Source organism: Pan troglodytes, chromosome 2 (genome assembly GCF_028858775.2).
Source record: "Pan troglodytes isolate AG18354 chromosome 2, NHGRI_mPanTro3-v2.0_pri, whole genome shotgun sequence".
NCBI classification, from domain to species: Eukaryota; Metazoa; Chordata; class Mammalia; order Primates; family Hominidae; genus Pan; species Pan troglodytes.
Window position 1 is genome coordinate 145,670,721 of NC_086015.1, and position 23,176 is coordinate 145,693,896.

Here is a 23,176-nt window from a genome sequence, read left to right on the forward strand (position 1 = left end):
CAAGTTACGTAAGTTCTCTGGCACTGTCCATAAAATAGGGATGGATAATCAGGCGTGTTAACAATAATAAATAAAATAATGTACATAACATACTTGGCACAATACCCATTATATAGTAATCTGTCAGTATTACTTAATGTTATAAATTGAACTTTATCTCTCAAAAAAATATGCTGAAATCCTAATTCTTGGTACCTGGGAATGTGAGCTTATTCAGTAACAGGATCTTTGCAGATGTAATGTTGTTAAGATAAAGTCATTAAGGTGGGCCCTTAATTCAATAATCCAGTGACTGGTGTTCTTGTGAGAAAATAGAGACACAGAGACATAGAGAGAATGCTATGTAACAATAAAGGCAATGTGGTACAATACATCCAGAAGCCACAGAACACCAGAAGGTTAAGAGAAAGGCAAGGAACATTAGCCTTCAGAGAGATCATGGTCCTAATGACAACTTGATATTGTATCTTTAGCCTCCAGAACCGTGAGATGATAAATTTCTATTGTTTAAAGTCGCCTAGTTTGCAGTAATTTGTTATGGCAAATACCATACAAATTATGTATGAAAACATATACTTATTTTCTACTTCACTTTGACAACTTGATCTATTCATTTTTAATGTATTACACCATATGAACTGTAAAAACGTCTTATTTTAAAATAAGTTTAGATGTTACAAAAAGTTGCATCAATGATACGGAGTTCCCACATATTCTTCACCCAGCTTTCCTTAATGTTCATATCTTGCGTAACAATAGTACAATTATTCAAATCAGGAAATTCTTATTGTTACAGTATTATTAACCAAACCTCTGACCTTATTCAAATTTCACCAGCTGTCCCACTAGCACACTTTGTTTAGGGGTCAGGATCCAATCCAGGATTACACATTACATTTAGTTGTCATCAAATGTCAACTCCTTAATGTCATCAAATCTGGGAAATCTCTTTCTTTGTCTTTCATTACTTTGACATTTGTAAGGAGTTCGGACCAGTTATATTTATATTTCTCTACTGTAAAGTTACTATACTTTTCCCTTTATAATTGTTAAGTATCTGATAGGGAGATACTTCAAGATTCTTCAAATAACCTGTTTCTCATCTTTTGCCTATTAATTTTAGCATCCATTAATAATCACTGCCTGCAATAATAATTACTATAGTGTTTGCTAATTGGTGATTTCCTATTTCCATCATCCTTTCTACATTTATTCATTGAAATTCTATTAGTACATAAGGAAGAACTATTCCCACTTCCCTATTTATTTATTTACTCAAATATCTGTTTATATCAGTATGGACTCATGTTTATTTGTTTATTCCATGGGTTATAATAGTTTACAATCATTATTTATTTTGCTACTCAAATTATCCCAGGTTTGGACAGTTGGAGCCTCTTATTCCAATCTAAAACGTCAGACTTCATTCTAGCCTTCTCTCTTTCCTTTCTCCAACAGTGAGAAAACTGGCTCTCATTATACAACATATTTACTTACTTGCTGAAGACTAGTACTGTATATACATAGTTTCAGAATTGTTAACCAATATCTGTGAAAAACAAATATTCATATATAGTTTTGTAAGCTACCTCAAATCCTGTTGGGATGAAGACAGGGAAGGAATCAAAATGGAAGGAAGGAAGGAAGGAAGGAAGAAAGGAAGGAAGGGATGGAAACACTTAAGTGTTTCTGTATATAAAATCTAGAAATTTCACTATAGCTTATATCAAAAAACATATGCTAGCATATATTAATACCAATTATACCCATATTATATAACTTAGTACCCACACTGTATATGTATAAGAATTAATTTTAGTACCCTTTTCTTTATATAGTTTGGTCAGAATAGGTCTCAAACCAGCAGTGTTGTTCACCCATTCAATAATCCCACATTCATCATTTAGTGGAATAACTGCATATGTTCGAATATGAAGTTCTCTTCTACGAGACTCTGCATCTTTTCTTAAGCACTGTTAAAAAATACACATAAATTTAAAAACAAGATAGAACTCAAAATTTCTAAATGTTATATCAAATATATTTAAAGATTGTTCATTTCATAACAAAAGAATGTCATTGAAGGCTTACTATGTGGTATACATGAATAATTCTTCTGAATGGTAGGAAGGAAGCTACTGGGACAGTATCTCTAATCTATTTACAGATTATTAAAAATGTCCTGGGTAGGTCCTTCTTTTTAATTATTCACTATTAATGTGACAAGAATATTGTATTTAAAATATTTAAGTTGTATATTTAACAATGACAAAATACTGCTGTTTTATTTTCTATTGCTTTATAGGTATTACTGAAACATTAAGTCTTTAGGCACAGAGACTGCTATTTAATTTTTCTTTTTTTTTTTTTGAGATGGAGTCTTGCTCTGTCGCCCAAGCTGGAGTGCAGTGGCTCAATCTCGGCTCACTGCAAACTCTGCCTCTCGGGTTCTTGCCATTCTCCTGCCTCAGCCTCCCGAGTAGCTGGGACTATAGGTGCCTGCCACCACGCCCAGCTAATTTTTTGTATTTTTAGTAGAGACAGGGTTTCACCGTGTTAGCCAGGATGGTCTCGATCTCCTGACCTTGTGATCCGCCTGCCTCGGCCTCCCAAAGTGCTGGGATTACAGGCATGAGCCACTGTGCCCGGCCAATTTTAATTATTTCTAAAATACATAAACAAAAGAGCATGAGTTCTATGACATCCTCAAAATGTATTGCTCCTCTTGCGGTTTATCACAACCTTATTTCTAAAGCTATCCCTTAGCAGAAGAAAGCCTTACATATTTCATCTGATTGATCCTGATATATCAGGTGGAAATAAACAGTATTATGTTTAATTCTAGACCTGTATGAAGTAAGCACACATCTGTAATTGTAACCTGCTCAATTCAAAAGCACAATCACTGATCAAAAATACATTTTACTTTAGGAAATAGGTTCCATAACTACCAGGAAAACAATATGGCCATAGAATCTCATATAAAGATCAGTGTGTGGCCTCCAAAACTAACATAGTTTTTTACAAAACTATGTTAGTAAATATGTTACTAACTAAGTTAGTATGTCAGGCTATTTTATTTTACCATGTTTATGAGGGAAAATGTAACAAAATACTTTAATTAAAGTAACAAAGCTGATTAATGTAAATTTATAAACTAAAGCCAGGCCACTTGATACTCAAGTAAATCTGATACTCAGAAAAACACTCAGGGAGCTTTGGAGAGAACATACTAATGGTTCAGTAGTTAGTGAATTAAGGTACCATTTTAACAAACAATACTTTTTTGTTGTTGTTGTTGAGACAGAATCTCACTCTGTCACCCAGGCTGGAGTGCAGTGGCACGATCTGGACTCACTGCAACCTCCGCCTCCCAGGCTCAACCAATTCTCATGCCTCAGCCTCCCAAGTAGCTGGGAATGCTGGCATATACCACCATGCCTGGCTAATTTTTGTATTTTTAGTAGAGAAAGGTTTTTGCCATGTTGGCCAGGCTGGTCTCGAACTACTGGCCTCAAGTGATCTGCCCGCCTCAGCTGGGATTACAGGCATGAGCCACCACACCCAGCCCAAATAATATGTTAAAATAAAAAATAATCCTCCTTTTCATATTGCTTTTGAAATAGCTTTTTAATGTGGTATTAATTTTTAAATTACTTTTGGTTAAACAAAGCAGACTGTAACTTCTTTTTTTAAAAAACAAACTCATCTACTGCTATATCTTTTCTATGCTAAAGATCTATGACTTTAAAATGTGGGAAGGCAATGAGAAGAAGGGAGAAAAAGCTTGTAGAAAAATAATAAAGTTTCATCTTTCCACAGTATGGATCAATTTTTACCAATGGAAAAAGACATACACTATGCATTTACAAATACCTGGTTACAGAATAATTCAAAATACATAAAACCATACATTTATAATAACCCTTTAATAAGATTCCTCATATCATCTTTGAGATAGAAATCAAATACCAACAGAACTGAAAAAATGCTAATGATTACCTTTTATTTATCTATTTATTTATTTATTTATAAGAGTCAGGGTCTTGGCTCTGTCATCTGGGCTAGAGTGCAGTGGCATGATCATAGCTCACTGTAGCCTCAAACTCCTGGGCTCAAACAATCCTCCTGCCTCAGCCTCCTTAGTAGCTGGGACTACAGGCATGTGCCACCATGCCTGGCTAATTTTTTTTATTTTTTGTAGAGACAGGGTTTCACTATATAGGCCAGGCTGGTCTCAAACTCTTGGCCTCAAGTGGTCCTCTTTCCTGGGCCTCCCAAACTGTTAGGCTTACAGGTATGAGCCACTGCACCCAGCCTATTTATCTTTTGATAAATATATTAACACAATAGCCAAAAGGTAGAAGCATCCAAATGTCCATCACTGGATAAATAGATAAATAAAATGTGGATGGAAAACAATAGACTATTATTCAGCTTAAAGAGGGAGAAAATTCTAACACATGCTATAAAATGAATGAACTTTGAATAATGCCAAGTGATTTAAGCCAGTCATAAAAGGAGAAATACTGCACTTATATGAGGTACCTCAAATGGTTAAATTAATGGAGACAAAGTAAATGGTGGCTGCTGGAGGCTGAGGGGAAGGGAAATAGGAAGTTAATTGTTTCATAGACACAGAGTTCCAATTTGGGAAGATGAAAAAAGTTTTGGAGAGGGATGGTGGTGATGGTTGTACAACAATGTGAATGTACTTAATGCCACTGAACAATATACTTCAAAAACTGTCAAATGTTAAGTTTTATGTATGTACATTTTATCTCAATAAAAAAATTAAGTGAAAATGAAAAAGACTTTATATTTCATTCCTGCTTTTTAAGAGTGATCTGTTTGTATACTAAAATGCCTATATCAGATTGATAGTAATTATAGCAACTCTGAAATAAAACCAATCTGGTTTTATAATAGTCAAAATTTTTTTTAAATAAAAAATAAATAAATAAAATAAAAGCAAACTATCTCCCAACCTTATTAATCAAGGAATTGAATTCCATTAGTCTACAATCCTTTCTCAGGTCATCTTTTGGCTTACACATCATGATGTAGAACTTTCCATCTGAGCCTTTTAAAGAAATCTTCTTTGGTTTCTGAAGAGAAGCAAGAATTTCCACCTAAAAGATGATGAGTTATATATGAATTAGGGCCAAAAATTTCTGTGTAAATGTCTATATATTATAAACCTTGAGTTATGTTAAAAAAAAAAAAGAATATTACCAGCTATATTATGTAGTGAATTTGTATTTTAAAAATCTTCTATTTTAATTATCTATGACCTATGAAAAGAATGACTGTCTATGAACAGAAACATTTTCACCCATTAAAAATAGCTATGACATAAAAAGATTACTTCATCGCCAATAAGAGTACTTACATATTCAAATTTAGACACCCCCCTTCAAAGCAGTCAAAATGTTTAAAAGATTTTTGAAACATCTTTTCAGGATCTTTCTGCGGAGCCTGAGACTCTGTTTTTCAAGCTTTATCAATTAAAAGTAATTTGATTTTTGAAAAAACAAACTCCTTCAAAATTAAGTGTACCTAATGAAGTGAGTAAATAAGATGAATAATACTGCTTAAATTAAAAACAAAGCATAGACTGGGTACAGTGGCTCATGTTTGTTATACTAACACTTGGGAAGGCTGAGCAGGAGAATGGCTTGAGCCTAGGAGTTCAAGACTAGCCTGGGCAACATGACGAGACCCCGTATCTACAAAAAATTTAAAAAATTAGCTGGGCATGGTGACATGCACCTGTAGTCCCAGCTACTCAGGAGGCTGAGGTGAGCAAATTGCTTGAGCCTAAGAGGCAGAGGTTGCAGTGAGCTGAGATCGCACCACTGTATTCCATCCAACCCGGGCAACAGAATGAGACCCTGTTTCCAAAAAAAAAAAAAAAAAAAAAAGAAAAGAAAAATCAAATTGTGAAAAAATAAAGATTATAGTCATACTAAAACAACAGGAGCATTTGAAAAATCAAAACGTTACGGTGAATGTGAATCATGAATCAGAACTTTTTTTAATCACTGAATTTTTTTTGCCATCAGTACAAATGAGTTTAGTTTTACTCTTCTGTATTTCCAATTATTTTTCTTCACAAATAAGATTCACGTAGATTTTGTGAAATACACTTTTTATCTTAATTTGAAGTTTTTAACAACTAAATTTTAAAATCATAGTCATATAAAACTGAAGTTTACCATATCATCAAACCCTGCAATATAGGCCCAATGTCCAGGAAATGGTTCATGGCTAGCATGGTTAGCATGGGTACCCAGAATTGATGGAAGTGTAGGTATCATGACTGATTGTAGAGGAATGAGGATTTCACTAAATGTTGCTTCTTCTACCAGCTTTTTAAGCATTTTAAAATGAGTGCTCATGCTTAATGTGGAACTACTTCCATCAACCTGAAAAAATAAATAGTGCATTTTAATTTGTTTTTACCTTAAATTCCACTATAACAAAAATTTCACTTTTACAATATTTTGATTACAAAGGTTCAGCAGTCTGTGGTTTTCTAAGTATTTCCTAATCATCCCATTTTAACCTCTGTCATTTACCTCATTAATAATAGTACCTACATCATAGGATTGTTTAATGATTAAAGGAGAGAGTAGAGGCCTATAATCTATTATCAAATATTAGAAAATCCAAACAGCTCTGTAAATTAAACTCTCACTGAAGAAACAGTTATGTGTTTGATTATGGGATACTCCAACAGGTTACCCTCAGTGGAAATATCAAATATTAAATATGCACTAAAATCTTAAAAATCCTAAATTTCTAAGTGTAGCTTGCCACAAAGGTTTCAGATAAAGAACTGGAAACCTGTACATGTAAAGCACTTACAACAGTGTTAGTGTTTTAATAAATGTTGGCCACCATAACACTGTTTTTGATAATGTCAAGTGCATCAGAGGTCAAATGGGATTAATGGAGATAATAAATGCAGATTACCCTTTTGAGATGTTTATTGATAAAGGAAAGGTGAGAAATAGTCTGTATCTTTTCATCTATAAACACTGATGGACTCTGAATATTTGTCCAGTGAAGTCTAGCTATGTACCTTATTAAAGAACTTCTCTCTCCCTCCTTATAACCACCCCCACCTCCCACTTTTATCTTTCCTATACATCCTTGGGGGTTTTCCTCTAATACTTAGGTAGAATTATGGGGTTACTCCTGTAACCATGTTCCTACTTTAGTCACAAATCTACTGAAAAAAGTACTTATTACTCTAGATAACCATCTGCTTAGTTCCCTAAAAGACTGTAAGCACCTCAGGCATGAGAATAGATTTTATTCATCTTGTTTCCCTTAGCATAGTGCTTGTCCCCTCATAGGCACTGAAATGTGTACTAAAAGAATGAAAAGCAAAACCCCAACCGTCTTCCCTATCATAAGTGTAGTTTAATAATGTATATGAATTTTGAAAGTTTAAAGATATGATATAATCATAGACTACCATAAGTAACTTAGAATATTTTACATACTTATATTTTTATGGCTTATTTCATATTCTCTACTAAAAATTGCTGAGAAACATGGATATCTACTCTCGGAAAATTCTTAATTCACACTAAGAGGAACTTTTAGAAATATTAGAGGGTATTTGGAAGTAAGATGTATTAGAAATATTAAAAACTGCTTTATTAAGACAAATCATACATAATTAAAATATATAATACATTTTGATATATGTGTACACCTATAGTTAGAATTTTAATTTAATTAATCAAATGAAAAAATCTGCTCAAATTATATACATAATTACCCAACATCAGTTTATAAGCACTAAGATTATGATAGTACCGGTTTATTGCACAATTCTAGAAGCTTATCTGTTAGGCGAGTTGCATCTCCAACAAACTTCTCTAAGGATTTTTTCATATGAATAGCTTTATTGAGGATTTCCTTGCATCTGTTCACACGCATGGGATAAGATGACTGTCATAAAAAAGAGTTAAATGTCATAAAAAAGAGTTTATACAGGATTTTTAAAAGATAAATTTTTTGCTTGACAAAAAACTTAAAAAGTATTCATGATGAGAGTTTATATGATACAAATTTTCTGAAAATTTATTTGGCAATGCTATCAAGAGCCATACAAATATTGCCACCCTATAACTTTGTGAATTATAAAGTTATAGGGATCTGCCCTGGAGAAATAATTACAAGTGAGAATAAACATAGACATATCTAGATGTGTTACAATTGCAAGAAAAATAGAAATAACCTTAATGATTAACTAAACAGTTAAATAAGTTATTGAAGGCTATTTTTTAGAATTTTATATATTAAAATTATATCTTCAAATTATATTTAATAACATGGAAACAATAAAGTGCAAAATATGAAATTGTACGGCAACATAATTAAATTTAGTGTTAAAATATGCTAGAAAATATACAAATAAAATTACATCAAAACATTAATGAATGGCCCAAGGTGTGAATTTTAATTTTTGTTTTATGTCTCTGCATTGTCTAAATTCTCCAAACATTTACTTATTACATATATTGACCAACATATGAATTCCCATTAATGATGCAATAACGGTTTTTTAGTATTAATAATTCAGGTACTGGCGGGGCACGATAGCTCATGCCTGTAATTCCAGCACTTTGGGAGGCCAAAGCAGAAAGATCACTTGAGCCCAAGAGTTTGAGCCCAGCCTGAGCAACACAGCAAGATCCCATCTCTACAAAAAGAATTTAAAAATTAACTGTACATGGTGACACACCCCTATCATCCTAGCTACTGGGAAGCTGAGGCAAGAGGATCACTTGAACCCAGGACTTTGAGGCTGCACTGAGCTATGATCCCACCACTGCATTCCAGCCTGGGCAACAGAGAAAGATCCTGTTTCTTAAGGGAAAAAAAATAAAAATTCAGGTAGTTTGGATTAAAATATTTGTGAAAACATAGGTAACCATTTTGCATCAAGCATTAACTGTTTACTAGACTTCATAAAGAAAACACATGCTGAATTATTTGATCTTAAACATACTAGTTACTTCATTTCATATGGTAAATATATCCAAATATTAAGATATAATGCTATAAATTTCTCTCTTTAAAAAAATATTTAAAATTACTAATCTAATACAGGAGAGACGCCCTGGAACTTGTATCTACATATTAGTATTACATAATCAAGTTCATATAAAATGGTAAAAGATCTTTTCATATAAAAAGGTAAAAGACCCTTTTACCTTTGACACAGCTGTCATCATCCACATTGCTTGTTGAGGATAGGCTAGAAATACTTTGGCTATTATTTCCATCAAGACAACAAAAACTTCATCGTGAGAATGACAAATTCGAGAGATCAATTGTGAAAAAGCAGTCAAAAATTGATATGGAGCTAAATAGTTTGTATGCTCTGTGATAACCTTGTTTATTTTACCCAAATCATTCCTCATTTGTACACGATCGGAGCGGCCAGCTGGGGGAAGAAATAAGTTTAAAAAACAGTAAAGGAAAGAGAAAAATCAGTATATCAGTTCATTTCACAGAAGAAAAATTTTGTTTTAAAAATAGCTTTAAAGTATGTTATTCCCAGGCCCAAGGTTAGGTCACTTGCCAATTTGTGAAAAGATAGTTGTCTCTGTCCAACCAGAAAAAATATTTAGAGCCATTCAAAAACCCAAGGGACATTAATTTTCACTATCCATTTTAATTTTTAGGGTAAATTATTTGGCTAAAACTAACACATCTTAATATGTGTTAGGTTCATTAAGAAATAATCAGATTTGTATTTGTGGCCCTGAATTAAAACTACTTTAAAACTCTATGATTTGTCTTTCCTTTTTAACATTTAGTATCTTATTCACACTTACATAATATCTTAATTATCAAATTCATTCCAAGCTTCTAGGAAATTAGACTGTCCAGCCAAATCTGACTTTATACCAAAGTTATAATTCCTAGTCCTTTAAAACTTTTACGTGAAGAGTTATACCTTTTTCCCATTCATATGCCTTTGTACCATAATCAAGCCATAGAGTTAACATTCGTGGCATTGACTGATATATGAACTGATTTCCATATTGTAGAGATCTGCAATTATATAGACAAGAAACACTATTAGCATAGCTGTCATTTTTATATTATACGAATTAAAATTTAAAGATTCAAACTACCACATACCGTTTTCACAAAAATTATGGTATCAATATTTCTTCCTAGAAGTTATTTTTGACTCCTCTGTCTCCTTTTTACCTCACTTAGTTCTACATTCCCTGTACCAAAAACATGTACATACTGTATGTTTCCACTTACAGTATACAGAATTTGTACATTATACAAATTCTGCTCTAATCAAAGTCTATCAATACTTCTTTCAATTTTTCCTTAGGATCTCTGTGCCTTCATTTGCATTCTTTGGCCATAAGCCTAGGTTAGGTCCAATCATTCTATTTCTGGGAAATTATAATAACTTGGTCACCCTAAATCCATATTTCTACCCTTCAGTAAATTCCAGACTAACATTCCTGAAATTCTGGCTTTATCATGCTCTCCCCTTATTAAAAAACAGGAATCAATACCTACATATTAAAACTATATAAATGATTCTGCCTGGGATTCAAACATTCAGAATCTTTTATCTCCATAATTTTCCAATCTTAGTGTCTTGCCACTCACCAGTATATATCTTCCATCAGGTCTAGTTTCTGCACCATCCTACAAACCAACCACTCAACGCTGTTTCTGGTAAAATTTGTGAAAAGTTAAAGTTCTCTCCTTCTTGAATTTTTTAGGGGCCTGGACATCAGTTTATTTTCAAAAGAAATTTTATTGTGGTAAAACATACATAACATAAAATTTACCATCACAACCATTTTTAAGTGTACAGTTCAGTGTTATATTAATATGGTTGTACATTCACATTGTTGCGTAATCATCACCACCATTCCCCCTCCAGAACTTTTTTCATCTTCCCAAATTGGAACCTCGTACCTATTAAACAGTAACTTCCCATCTCCTTCCCCACCCAGTCTCTGGCAACCACCATTGTACTTTCTGTCTTCATGAATTTGACCATTGAAGGTACTTCATATAAGTGGAAACATACAGTATTTGTCCTTTTTGTGACTGGCTTATTTCACTTAGCATAATGTCCTCGAGGTTCATCCATGTTGTACCATATGTCAGAATTTCCTTCCTTTTTAAAGCAGAATAATATTCCATTGTGTCTACATCACATTTTGCTGATCAATTAATCTCCCAATGAACTCTTGCACTGCTTTCATGTTTTAGCTATTGTGAATAATGTTGCTATGAACATGAATGTACAGATATCTTTTTGAGACCCATAGAGACAGTTTAATGACATAGAATTGCATTTACCATTCTACAACTATAGAAGAAGTGGGGACTTTCTTTTCCCCTTCTTATTTTGTCAAGATTAATTTAACCAGAAATTAGGAGAGCTAGCAGGTTTTTTTAAAGGTGCACAACATAATGTTTTTGTTTTTAAACATTTCATTTATTTATTTAAATCGACAAATAAAAATTGTGTATATTCATTGTGCACATGTTTTGAAACATGTATACATTGTGGAAGAGCTAAACCAAGCTAACTCACGCATGCTAATTATTTCACATATTTATTTTGTTGTGGAATAAAATCTATTCTCAGCAATTTTCAATACAAAACATTTGTTAACTATAGTGACCATGTTGTAGAGTAGATCTCTTTAACTTATTCCTTCTATTTAACTGAAGTTTTATGTCCTTTGACCAACATCTCCCCAACTCCTCACTACTCCAACCCCTGGTAATCACCATTCTACTCTCTAGTTCTATGAGTTCAACATTTTTAGATTCTACATATAAGTAAGATCATTCAGTATTAATCTTTCTGTGCCAGGCTTACTTCACTTAGAATAATCTCCAGGTTCATCCATCTTCTCATAAATAACAGGATTCCTTCTTTTTTAAGCCTGAATAGTATTCCATTGTGTGTGTGTGTGTGTGTGTGTGTGTGTGTGTGTATAAGTATACATACATATGCCACATTTTCTTTATTCATTCCCATGTTGATGGACACTTAGTTTGATTCCATAGCTTGGCTGTTGTGAAGATGCTGCAATGAACATGGGAGTGCAGATATCTCTTCAACATATTGATTTAATTTCCTTTAGATATATACCCCATAGTGGGATTGCTAGATCATATGATATTTCTATTTTTAATTTTTAAGGAATCTCCATACTGTTTTCCATAATGGCTCTACTAATTTACCTTCCCACCAACAGTGTATAAGGGTTCCCTTTTCCCCATATCCTCTCCAATGCTTGTTATCTTTTGTCTTTTATATGATAGCCATTCAAACAAGTGTGAGGTGACATCTCATTGTGGTTTTAATTTGCATTTATCTGATGATTAACGATGCCGAACTTTTTTTATATACCTCTGTTGGTCATTTTTACGTCTTCTTTTGAAATATGTCTGCTCAGACCCTTTTCCCATTTTTTTTAATTGGGTAATTTGTTTCCTTTTTTCTATTTTTATTTTTATTTTTTCAGACAGGATCTGGCTCTGTTGCCTGGGCTGGAGTGCAGTGATATGATCCTGGCTCACTGCAACCTCCACCTCCTAGGCTAAAGTGATGCCCCTGCCTCAGCCTCCTGAGCAGCTGGGACTGCAGGTGCATACCACCACACCTGAATAATTTTTGTATTTTTTTGTAGAGATGGGGGTTTCACCATGTTGCCCAGGCTGGTCTTGAACTCCTGGGCTCAAACGATCCATCTGCCTGAGCCTCTCAAAGTGCTGGGATTACATGCATGAGCCACCATGCCTGGCCAGGTGATTTGCTTTCTTACTATTAAGTTGTTTGAGTTCCTTACCTATTTTGGCTATTAACCCCCTATCAGATGTGTGGTTTGCAAATACATTCTCCCATTCTATAGGTTGTCTTTTCACTCTGTTGATTGTTTCCTTGGCTATGCAGAAGTCTTTTGGTTTCTATAATATCATTTGTCTATATTTGCTTTTGTTGGCTGTGCTTTTTGGTTCATATCCAAAAAAATTATTGCCCAAACCAATGCCATGAACCTTTTCCTCTATGTTTTCTTCTAGTAGTTTTACAGCTTCAGGTCTTACATTTAAGTTTTTAAGCCATTTTGAGTTGATTTTTGTATATGGTGTAAGGTAAGAGTGTAATTCCATTCTATTGCATGTGGACATCCAATTGTCCCAACACCATTTATTGAAGAGACTGTCCTTTCTGCATTGTGGGTTCTTGGCACCTTTGTCAAAGATCAATTGACTGTAAATGCGTGGATTCATTTCTAGGGTCTCTGTTCCACTGGTCTATGTAGCCATTTTAATACTAATGTCATACTGTTTTGATTATTATAGCTTTGTGGTATAATTTTGAAGTCAGGTAGTGTGATGCTGTCAGCTTTACTCTTTTTTTTTTTTTTTAGAGACATAGTCTCAGTCTGTCACCCAGGCTGGAGTGCAATGGCACAATCTCGGCTCACTGTAACCTCCACCTCCCGGGTTCCAGCAACTCTCCTGCCTCAACCTCCTGAGTAGCTAGGATTACAGGTGCATGCCACCATGCCCAGCTAATTTTCTGTATTTTAGTAGAGACGGGGTTTCACCGTGTTGCCCTGGCTGATCTTGAACTACTGAGCTCAGGCAATCCACCCACCTCAGCCTCCCAAAGTGCTATGATTACAGGTGTGAGCCACCACGCCCAGCCAGCTTTGTTCTTGCTCAAGATTTCTTTGGTTATCTGAGGTCTTTTCTAGGTCCATACAAATTTTAGGATTTTTTTTTCTACTTCTGAGAAAAAAGTTATTGGATTTTTTTTTTTTTTTTTGAGACTCCCAGCCTGGAGTGCAGAGGCACGATCTTGGTTCACTGTAACCTCTGCCTCCTGGGTTCAAGCAATTTTCCTGCCTCAGCCTCCCTAGTAGCTGGGATTACAGATGTGTGCCATCATGCCTGGCTAATTTTTGTATTTTCAGTAGAGACTGAGTTTCACTATGTTGGCCAGGCTGGTCTCAAACTCCTGACCTCAAGTGATCCACCTGCCTCAGCTTCCCAAAGTGCTGGGATTATGGGTGTGAGCCACTGTGCCCAGCCAGAATTTTTAAACAAAACAAAACAAAAAAAAAAGGAAAGAAAGAAAAAGCTATTGGAATTCTGATAGAAACTACATTGAATCTGTAGATCACTTTGGGCACTATGAACATTTTAATAATATTAATTCTTCCAATACATAAACAGGATATCTTTCCATTTGTTCATGTCTTCTTCAATTTCTTTTCATCAATGTTTTAGAGTTTTCATTGTATAGGTCTTTTGCCTTATATTTATTCCCAAGTATTATATTTTATTTTTGTAGCTACTGTAAATGAGATTGTCTTCTTAATTTATCTGCAAGTACTCTGTTATTAGTGTATAGAAATGCTACTTACTTTTGTATGTTGCCTTTATATCCTGCAACTTTATTGAATTCATTTATTTGTTCTAATAGTCTTTTATTGGAGTCTTAGGGTTTCAGTATATAAAATCATGTCGTCTGCAAATAGAAAAAAATTGATGACTTCTTTTCCAATTTGGATGCCTTTTATTTATCTCTCTTCTCGAATTGCTATGGCTAGGATTCCTGGTACTATATTGAATATAAGTGGCAAGAGTGGGCATCTTTGTCCTAATCTTAGAGGAAAAGCTTTGAACTTTTCACCACTGAGTATGATGTTATCTTTGGGGTTATCATACATGGTCTTTACTGTGTTGAGGTACATTCCTTCTACACATAATTTTTTTTTAAAAAAAAGTTTGTTTTTTTTTAAAAAGCCTCTTTTATTTTAAAAAACAAAGGAATGAAAAACACAAAATTGGGAATAGTGGTTGCCTCCAGGGATAGAGGGGTGACATAAAGGTTAGACTAGATTGATGGATGTTCATTCTATTATTATGCTTTACAACTTATATACATGTTATGTTTTATATATATATTTTTTAAATTATACTTTAAGTTCTAGAGTACATGTGCACAACGTGCAGGTTTTTACACATGTATACATGTGCCATGTTGGTGTGCTGCACCCATTAACTTGTCATTTAACATTAGGTATATCTCCTAATGCTATCCCTCCCCCAGCCCCTCACCCCACAACAGGCCCCAGTGTGTGATGTTCCTCTTCCTGTGTCCAAGTGTTCTCATTGTTCAATTCCCACCTATGAGTGAGAACATGCGGTGTTTGGTTTTTCGTCCTTCGATAGTTTGCTGAGAATGATGGTTTCCAGCTTCATCCATGTCCCTACAAAGGACATGAACTCATCATTTTTTATGGCTGCATAGTATTCCATGGGGTATATGTGCCACATTTTCTTAATCCAGTCTATCATTGCTGGACACTTGGGTTGGTTCCAAGTCTTTGCTATTGTGAATAGTGCCGCAATAAACATACATGTGCATCTGTCTTTACAGCAGCATGATTTATAATCCTTTGGGTATATACCCAGTAATGGGATGGCTGGGTCAAATGGTATTTCTAGTTCTAGATCCCCGAGGAATCACCACAATGACTTCCACAATGGTTGAACTAGTTTACAGTCCCAACAGCAGTGTAAAAGTGTTCCTATTTCTCCACATCCTCTCCAGCACCTTTTGTTTCGTGACTTTTTAATGATCGCCATTCTAACTGGTGTGAGATGGTATCTCATTGTGGTTTTGATTTGCATTTCTCTGATGGCCAGTGATGATGAGCATTTTTTCATGTGTCTGTTGGCTGCATAAATGTCTTCTTTTGAGAAGTGTCTGTTATATCCTTTGCCCACTTTTTGATGGGGTTGGTTTTTTCTTGTAAATTTGTTTGAGTTCTTTGTAGATTCTGGATATTAGCCCTTCATCAGATAAGTAGATTGCAAAAATTTTCTCCCATTCTGTAGGTTGCCTGTTCACTCTGATGGTAGTTTCTTTTGCTGTGCAGAAGCTCTTTAGTTTAATTAGACCCCATTTGTCAATTTTGGCTTTTGTTGCCATTGCTTTTGGTGTTTTAGACATGAAGTCCTTGCCCATGCCTATGTCCCAAATGGTATTGCCTAGGTTTTCTTCTAGGGTTTTTACGGTTTTAGGTCTGACATTTAAGTCTTTAATCCATCTTGAATTAATTTTCACATAAGGTGTAAGGAAGGATCCAGTTTCAGCTTTCTACATACAGCTAGCCAGTTTTCCCAGCACCATTTGTTAAATAGGGAATCCTTTCCCCATTTCTTGTTTTTGTCAGGGTGGTCAAAGATCAGATAGTTGTAGATGTGTGGCATTATTTCTGAGGGCTCTGTTCTGTTCCATTGGTCCATATCTCTGTTTTGGTACCAGTACCATGCTGTTTTGGTTACTGTAGCCTTGTAGTATAGCTTGAAGTCAGGTAGCGTGATGCCTCCAGCTTTGTTCTTTTGGCTTAGGATTGACTTGGCAATGCGGGCTCTTTTTTGGTTTCATATGAACTTTAAAGTAGTTTTTTCCAATTCTGTGAAGAAAGTCATTGGTAGCTTGATGGGGATGGCATTGAATCTATAAATTACCTTGGGCAGTATGGCCATTTTCACGATATTGATTCTTCCTATCCATGAGCATGGAATGTTCTTCCATTTGTTTGTGTCCTCTTTTATTTCCTTGAGCAATGGTTTGTAGTTCTCCTTGAAGAGGTCCTTCACATCCCTTGTAAGTTGGATTCCTAGGTATTTTATTCTCTTTGAAGCAATTGTGAATAGGAGTTCACTCATGATTTGGGTCTCTGTTTGTCTGTTATTGGTGTATAAGTATGCTTGTGATTTTTGCACATTGATTTTGTATCCTGAGACTTTGCTGAAGTTGCTTATCAGCTTAAAGAAATTTGGGGCTGAGATGATGGGGTTTTCTAGATATACAATCATGTCATCTGCAAACAGGGACAATTTGACTTCCTCTTTTCCTAGTTGAATGCCCTTTATTTCTTTCTCCTGCCTGATTGCCCTGGCCAGAACTTCCAACACTATGTTGAATAGGAGTGGTGAGAGAGGGCATCCCTGTCTTATGCCAGTTTTCAAAAGGAATGCTTCCAGTTTTTGCCCATTCAGTATGATATTGGCTGTGAGTCTGTCATAAATAGCTCTTATTATTTTTAGATATGTCCCATCAATACCTAATTTATTGAGAGTTTTTAGCATGAAAGGCTGTTGAATTTTGTCAAAGGCCTTTTCTGCATCTATTGACATAATCATGTGGTTTTTGTCTTTGGTTCTGTTTATAGGATGGATTACATTTATTGATTTGTGTATGTTGAACCAGCCTTACATCCCAGGGATGAAGCCCACTTCATCATGGTGGATAAGCTTTTTGATGTGCTGCTGGATTCGGTTTGCCAGTATTTTATTGAGGATTTTTGCATCAATGTTCATCAGGGATATTGGTTTAAAATTCTCTTTTTTTGTTGTGTCTCTGCCAGGCTTTGGTATCAGGATGATGCTGGCCTCATAAAATGAGTTAGGGAGGATTCCCTCTTTCTCTATTGATTGAAATAGTTTCAGAATGAATGGTACCAGTTCCTCCTTGTACCTCTGGTAGAATTCGGCTGTGAATCCATCTGGTCCTGGACTTTTTTTGGTTCGTAAGCTATTAATTATTGCCTCAATTTCAGAGCCTGTAATTGGTCCATTAAGAGATTCAACTTCTTCCTGGTTTAGTCTTGGGAGGGTGTATGTGTCCAGGAATTTATCCATTTCTTCTAGATTTTCTAGCTTATTTGCATACAGGTGTTTATAGTATTCTCTGATGGTAGTTTGTATTTCTGTGGGATCGGTGATATCCCCTTTAACATTTTTTATTGCGTCTATTTGATTCTTCTCTCTTTTCTTCTTTATTAGTCTAGCTAGCAGTCTATCAATTTTGTTGATTTTCTCCAAAAACCAGCTCCTGGATTCGTTGATTTTGTGAAGGGTTTTTTGTGTCTCCATCTCCTTCAGCTCTGCTCTGATCTAAGTTATTTCTTGCCTTCTGCCAGCTTTTGAATGTGTTTGCTCTTGCTTTTCTAGTTCTTTTAATTGTGATGTTAGGGTGTCAATTGTAAATCTTTCCTGCTTTCTCTTGTGGGCATTTAGTGCTATAAATTTCCCTTTACACACTGCTTTAAATGTGTCCCAGAGATTCTGGTATGTTGCGTCTTTGTTCTTGTTGGTTTCAAAGAACATCTTTATTTCTGCCTTCATTTCGTTATGTACCCAGTAGTCATTCAGGAGCAGGTTGTTCAGTTCCCATGCAGTTGAGCAGTTTTGATTGAGTTTCTTAATCCTGGGTTCTAGTTTGATTGCACTGTGGTCTGAGAGACAGTTTGTTATAATTTCTGTTCTTTTACATTTGCTGAGGAGTGCTTTACTTCCAACTATGTGGTCAGTTTTGGAATAGGTGTGGTGTGGTGCTGAGAAGAATGTATATTCTGTTGATTTGGGGTGGAGAGTTCTGTAGATGTCTATTAGGTCTGCTTGGGGCAGAGCTGAATTCAATTCCTGGATATTCTTGTTAACCTTCTGTCTCGTTGATCTGTCTAATGTTGACAGTGGGGTGTTAAAGTCTCCCATTATTATTGTGTGCGAGTCTAAGTCTCTTTGTGGGTCTCTTGGACTTGCTTTATGAATCTGGGTGCTCCTGTATTGGGTGCATATATATTTAGGATAGTTAGCTCTTCTTGTTGAATTGATCCCTTTACCATTATGTAATGGCCGTCTTTATCTCTTTTGATCTTTGTCGGTTTAAAGTCTGTTTTATCAGAGACTAGGATTGCAACCCCTGCCTTTTTTTGTTTTCCATTTGCTTGGTAGATCTTCCTCCATCCTTTTATTTTGAGCCTATGTGTGTCTCTGCACGTGAGATGGGTCTCCTGAATACAGCACACTGATGGGTCTTGACTCTATCCAATTTGCCAGTCTGTGTCTTTTAACTGGAGCATTTAGCCCATTTACATTTAAGGTTAATATTGTTATGTGTGAATTTGATCCTCTCAGTATGATGTTAGCTGGTTATTTTGCTCGTTAGTTGATGCAGTTTCTTCCTAGCATCGATGGTCTTTACAATTTGGCATGTTTTTGCAGTGGCTGGTACCAATTGTTCCTTTCCATGTTTAGTGCTTCCTTCAGGAGCTCTTTTAGGACAGGCCTGGTGGTGACAAAATCTCTCAGCATTTGCTTGTCTGTAAAGGATTTTATTTCTCCTTCACTTTTGAAGCTTAGTTTGGCTGGATATGAAATTCTGGGTTGAAAATTCTTTTCCTTAAGAATGTTGAATATTGGCCCCCACTCTCTTCTGGCTTGTAGAATTTCTGCCGAGAGATCAGCTGTTAGTCTGATGGGGTTCCCTTTGTGGGTAACCCGACCTTTCTCTCTGGCTGCCCTTAACGTTCGTTCCTTCATTTCAACTTTGGTGAACCTGACAATTATGTGTCTTGGAGTTGCTCTTCTCAAGGAGTATCTTTGTGGCGTTCTCTGTATTTCCTGAATTTGAATGTTGGCCTGCCTTGCTAGGTTGGGGAAGTTCTCCTGGATTATATCCTGCAGAGTGTTTTCCAACTTGTTTCCATTTCCCCATCACTTTCAGGTACACCAATCAGACATAGATTTGGTCTTTTCACATAGTCCCATATTTCTTGGAGGCTTTGTTCGTTTCTTTTTATTCTTTTTTCTCTAAACTTCTCTTCTTGCTTCATTTCATTCATTTGATCTTTAATCACTGATACCCTTTCTTCCAGTTGATCGAATCAGCTACTGAAGCTTGTGCATTCGTCACATAGTTCCTGTGCCGTGGTTTTCAGCTCCATCAGGTCCTTTAAGGATTTCTCTGCATTGGTTATTCTAGTCAGCCATTCGTCTAATCTTTTTTCAAGGTTTTTAACTTCTTTGCCATGGGTTCCAACTTCCTCCTTTAGCTCGGAGAAGTTTGATCATCTGAAGCCTTCTTCTCTCAACTCGTCAAAGTCATTCTCTGTCCAGCTTTGTTCCGTTGCTGGTGAGGAGCTGTGTTCCTTTGGAGGAGGAGAGACCCTCTGATTTTTAGAATTTTCAGTTTTTCTGTTCTGTTTTTTCCCCATCTTTGTGGTTTTATCTACCTTTGGTCTTTGATGACAGTGACGTACAGATGCGGTTTTGGTGTGGATGCCCTTTCTGTTTGTTAGTTTTCCTTTTAACAGTCAGGACCCTCAGCTACAGGTCTGTTGGAGTTTGCTGGAGATCCACTCCAGACTCTGTTTGCCTGGGTATCAGCAGCGGAGGCTGCAGAACAGCAAATATTGCTGAACAGCAAATGTTGCTGTCTGATTGTTCCTCTGGAGATTTCGTCTCAAAGGGGTACCCGGCCGTGTGAGGTGTCAGTCTGCCCCTACTGGGGGATGCCTCCCAGTTAGGCTACTCAGGTGTCAGGGACCCACTTGAGGAGGCAGTCTGTCAGTTCTCAGATCTCAAACTCCGTGCTGGGAGAAGCACTACTCTCTTCAAAGCTGTCAGACAGGGACATTTAAGTCTGCAGAGGTTTCTGCTGCCTTTTGTTCCGCTATGCCCTGCCCCCAGAGGTGGAGTCTACAGAGGCAGGCAGGCCTCCTTGAGCTGCAGTGGGCTCCACCCAGTTCCAGCTTTCTGGCCACTTTGTTTACCTACTCAAGCCTCAGCAATGGCGGGCACTCCTCCCCCAGCCTTGCTGCCGCCTTGCAGTTCGATCTCAGACTGCTATGCTAGCAATGAGAGAGGCTCCATGGGCGTGGGACCTTCAGAGCCATGCACGGGATATAATCTCCTGGTGTGCTGTTTGCTAAGACCATTGGAAAAGCGCAGTATTAGGGTGGGAGTGACCTGATTTTCCAGGTGCCGTCTGTCACAGCTTTGCTTGGCTATGAAAGGGAATTCCCTGACCCCTTGCGCTTCCCAGGTGAGGCAATGCCTTGCCCTGCTTCGGCTCATGCTCGGTGTGCTGCACCCACTGTCCTGTACCCACTGTCTGACAAGCCCCAGTGAGATGAACCCGGTACCTCAGTTGGAAATGCAGAAATCACTCATCTTCTGCGCTGCTCATGCTGGGAGCTGTAGACTGGAGCTGTTCCTATTCGGCCATCTTGGAACCGCTCCTGTGAAACTTTTTAGTCATAAAAGGATGTTGAATTTTGTCAAGTGCTTTCTCTGCATCTATTGAGATGAGATGATCATATGGTTTTTGTCCTTCATTCTATTAATGTGGTATATCAAATATATATATTTGGATATGTTGAACCATCCTTGCATTCTGGAGTAAATTCCACTTGGTCATGGTGAATGATCCTTTTAATGTGCTGTTGAATTTGGATTACTAGTATACCTTCTTCATGAGGTCTACCAGACTTTTGTAGCAATTCAATGCAAAGAAGTACACTTTTGAAATCATAAAGCCAGTGGCTTGTGGCTTGACTTTTGACCTCCATGACTTCTGGACTTGTTTGGTTCACTTTTGGTATCTGGCTAATATAGCCTCCCACATAGCTGGGACCATGGTTGTACACCCTATGCCTGGGTGATTTATTTATTTTTTGTAGAGATGAGGTCTTGCCATGTTCTCTAGGCTTTTCTTGAACTCCTGGGCTCAAGCAATCCTTCCATTTCAGCATCCCCAAATTCTGGGATTACAGGCATTAATCACCGTGCCCAGCCATATCTGATATTTACTACATTTATTTTGATTTATTTATTTATTTATTTATTTTTTTGAGATAGAGTCTTTCTCTGTCACCCAGGCAGGAGTGCAGTGGCATGATCATAGCTCTCTGCAATCTCCACCTCCTGGGCTCAAGCAATCCTCTTGGCTCAGCTTCCCTTGTAGCTGGGACCACAGGCGTGCACCACCATGCCTGGATAATTTTTGTATTTTTTTTGGTAGAGATGGGGTCTTACCATGTTGCTCTGGCTGGTTTTGAACTCATGGGCTCAAGCAATCTGCCTGCCTCAGCCTCCCAAAATTCTGAGGTTACAGACATGAGCCACTGAGCCCAGCCTATTTTGATATCTAATCACACATTCTATTATGTACCATTATTTAAATGTTTTATGTACTTAAGGTTTCTATCCCTAATTGGATCCTAGATTCTTAAGGGCAAACATTGATATTTAATCAGTAATAACACAATTATTCAGTCAGGGGATAAATATGTCTCAATAGCTAAGTTTACTCCCTTAAGCATAAAAATATTTTATTTTAACTACTATGGATAGAAACAGGTTTTAAAATGTACTTACATTCCTGAAGGGTACTTTAAAAATACTCACTATACATAACAGTTTTATGCATATAGAGGACTTTATATAGCCACTTGTTTTAAAAGAAATGTGTTAAGTAAATTCTATATCCCAAGGCACATGATATATACTAAGACTAAAGAGCAAACAAAAGAAGCTATTACTCATTTTTCAAAAGAACTGGGCCAAGAGTGATGGCTCACACCTGTAATCTCAGAGTGTTGGGAGGCTGAGGTGGGAAGATTGCTTGAGGCCAGGAGCTCAAGATCAGCCTGAGCAACATAGTGAGACCCTGTCTCTACAAAAAATTATTTAAAAACATAGTTGGGCATGGTGGCATGTGCCTATAGTCCTAACTACTAAGGAGGCTGAGGCAGGAGGATCACTTGAGCCCAGAGTTCAAGGTCATAGTTAGCTATGATTGTACTGCACTCCTGCCTCAGTGACAGAGTGATACTTTGTCAATTAAAAAAAAAAAAAGAAGAACTGCCTTTAGTACCTTTACTCATTTTGCTACCCTAATACCATTGATGATGAACAAATATTGCTTTTTTTTCCCATTTTTTTTCTCGTGTGACACAGCCCTCAGGAGATCCTGAGAACATATGCCCCCTTTCTTTCTTCTTTTTTTCTTTCTTTCTTTCTTTCTTTTTTTTTTTTGAGACAGGGTCTTGCTCTGTTATCCAGGCTGCTGTGCAGTGGTGCAATCACAGCTTACCACTGCCTTGACGTCCCAGGTTCAGGTAATCCTCCCACCTCAACCTCCAAAGTAGCTAGGACTACGGGCACACACCACCACCCGTGGCTTATAGATATTGCTTTAATTTCTGAAAATATTTAACTGAGAAGTCATAGTACCTCATAATAGGCAATTTTAACAGATATATTGATCTGAAGACAT

At 36.5% G+C, this 23,176-nt stretch overlaps 1 protein-coding gene across 6 annotated transcripts in view; it reads right to left on the minus strand.

The window, feature by feature from the left end:
• ATR (ATR serine/threonine kinase) overlaps positions 1–23,176 on the minus strand; it is a 129,802-nt gene that overhangs the window by 10,592 nt on the left and 96,034 nt on the right. For 3 of the 6 annotated variants that reach the window (XR_008547125.2, XM_016942090.3, XM_024355737.3), the window contains 6 exons: positions 9,986–10,083; positions 9,237–9,469; positions 7,834–7,968; positions 6,219–6,428; positions 4,989–5,132; positions 1,823–1,973 (listed from right to left, as the gene is read on the minus strand). Coding sequence is in view for 4 of the 6 variants with exons in the window: in XM_016942090.3 (XP_016797579.1) it covers positions 1,823–1,973; positions 4,989–5,132; positions 6,219–6,428; positions 7,834–7,968; positions 9,237–9,469; positions 9,986–10,083 (971 nt within the window). In the remaining 2 variants the exon portion in view is untranslated. The remainder of the gene's footprint in view (positions 1–1,822; positions 1,974–4,988; positions 5,133–6,218; positions 6,429–7,833; positions 7,969–9,236; positions 9,470–9,985; positions 10,084–23,176) is intronic. The other 3 variants (XR_010155346.1, XM_054681114.2, XM_063806290.1) reach the window with 3 other exon arrangements.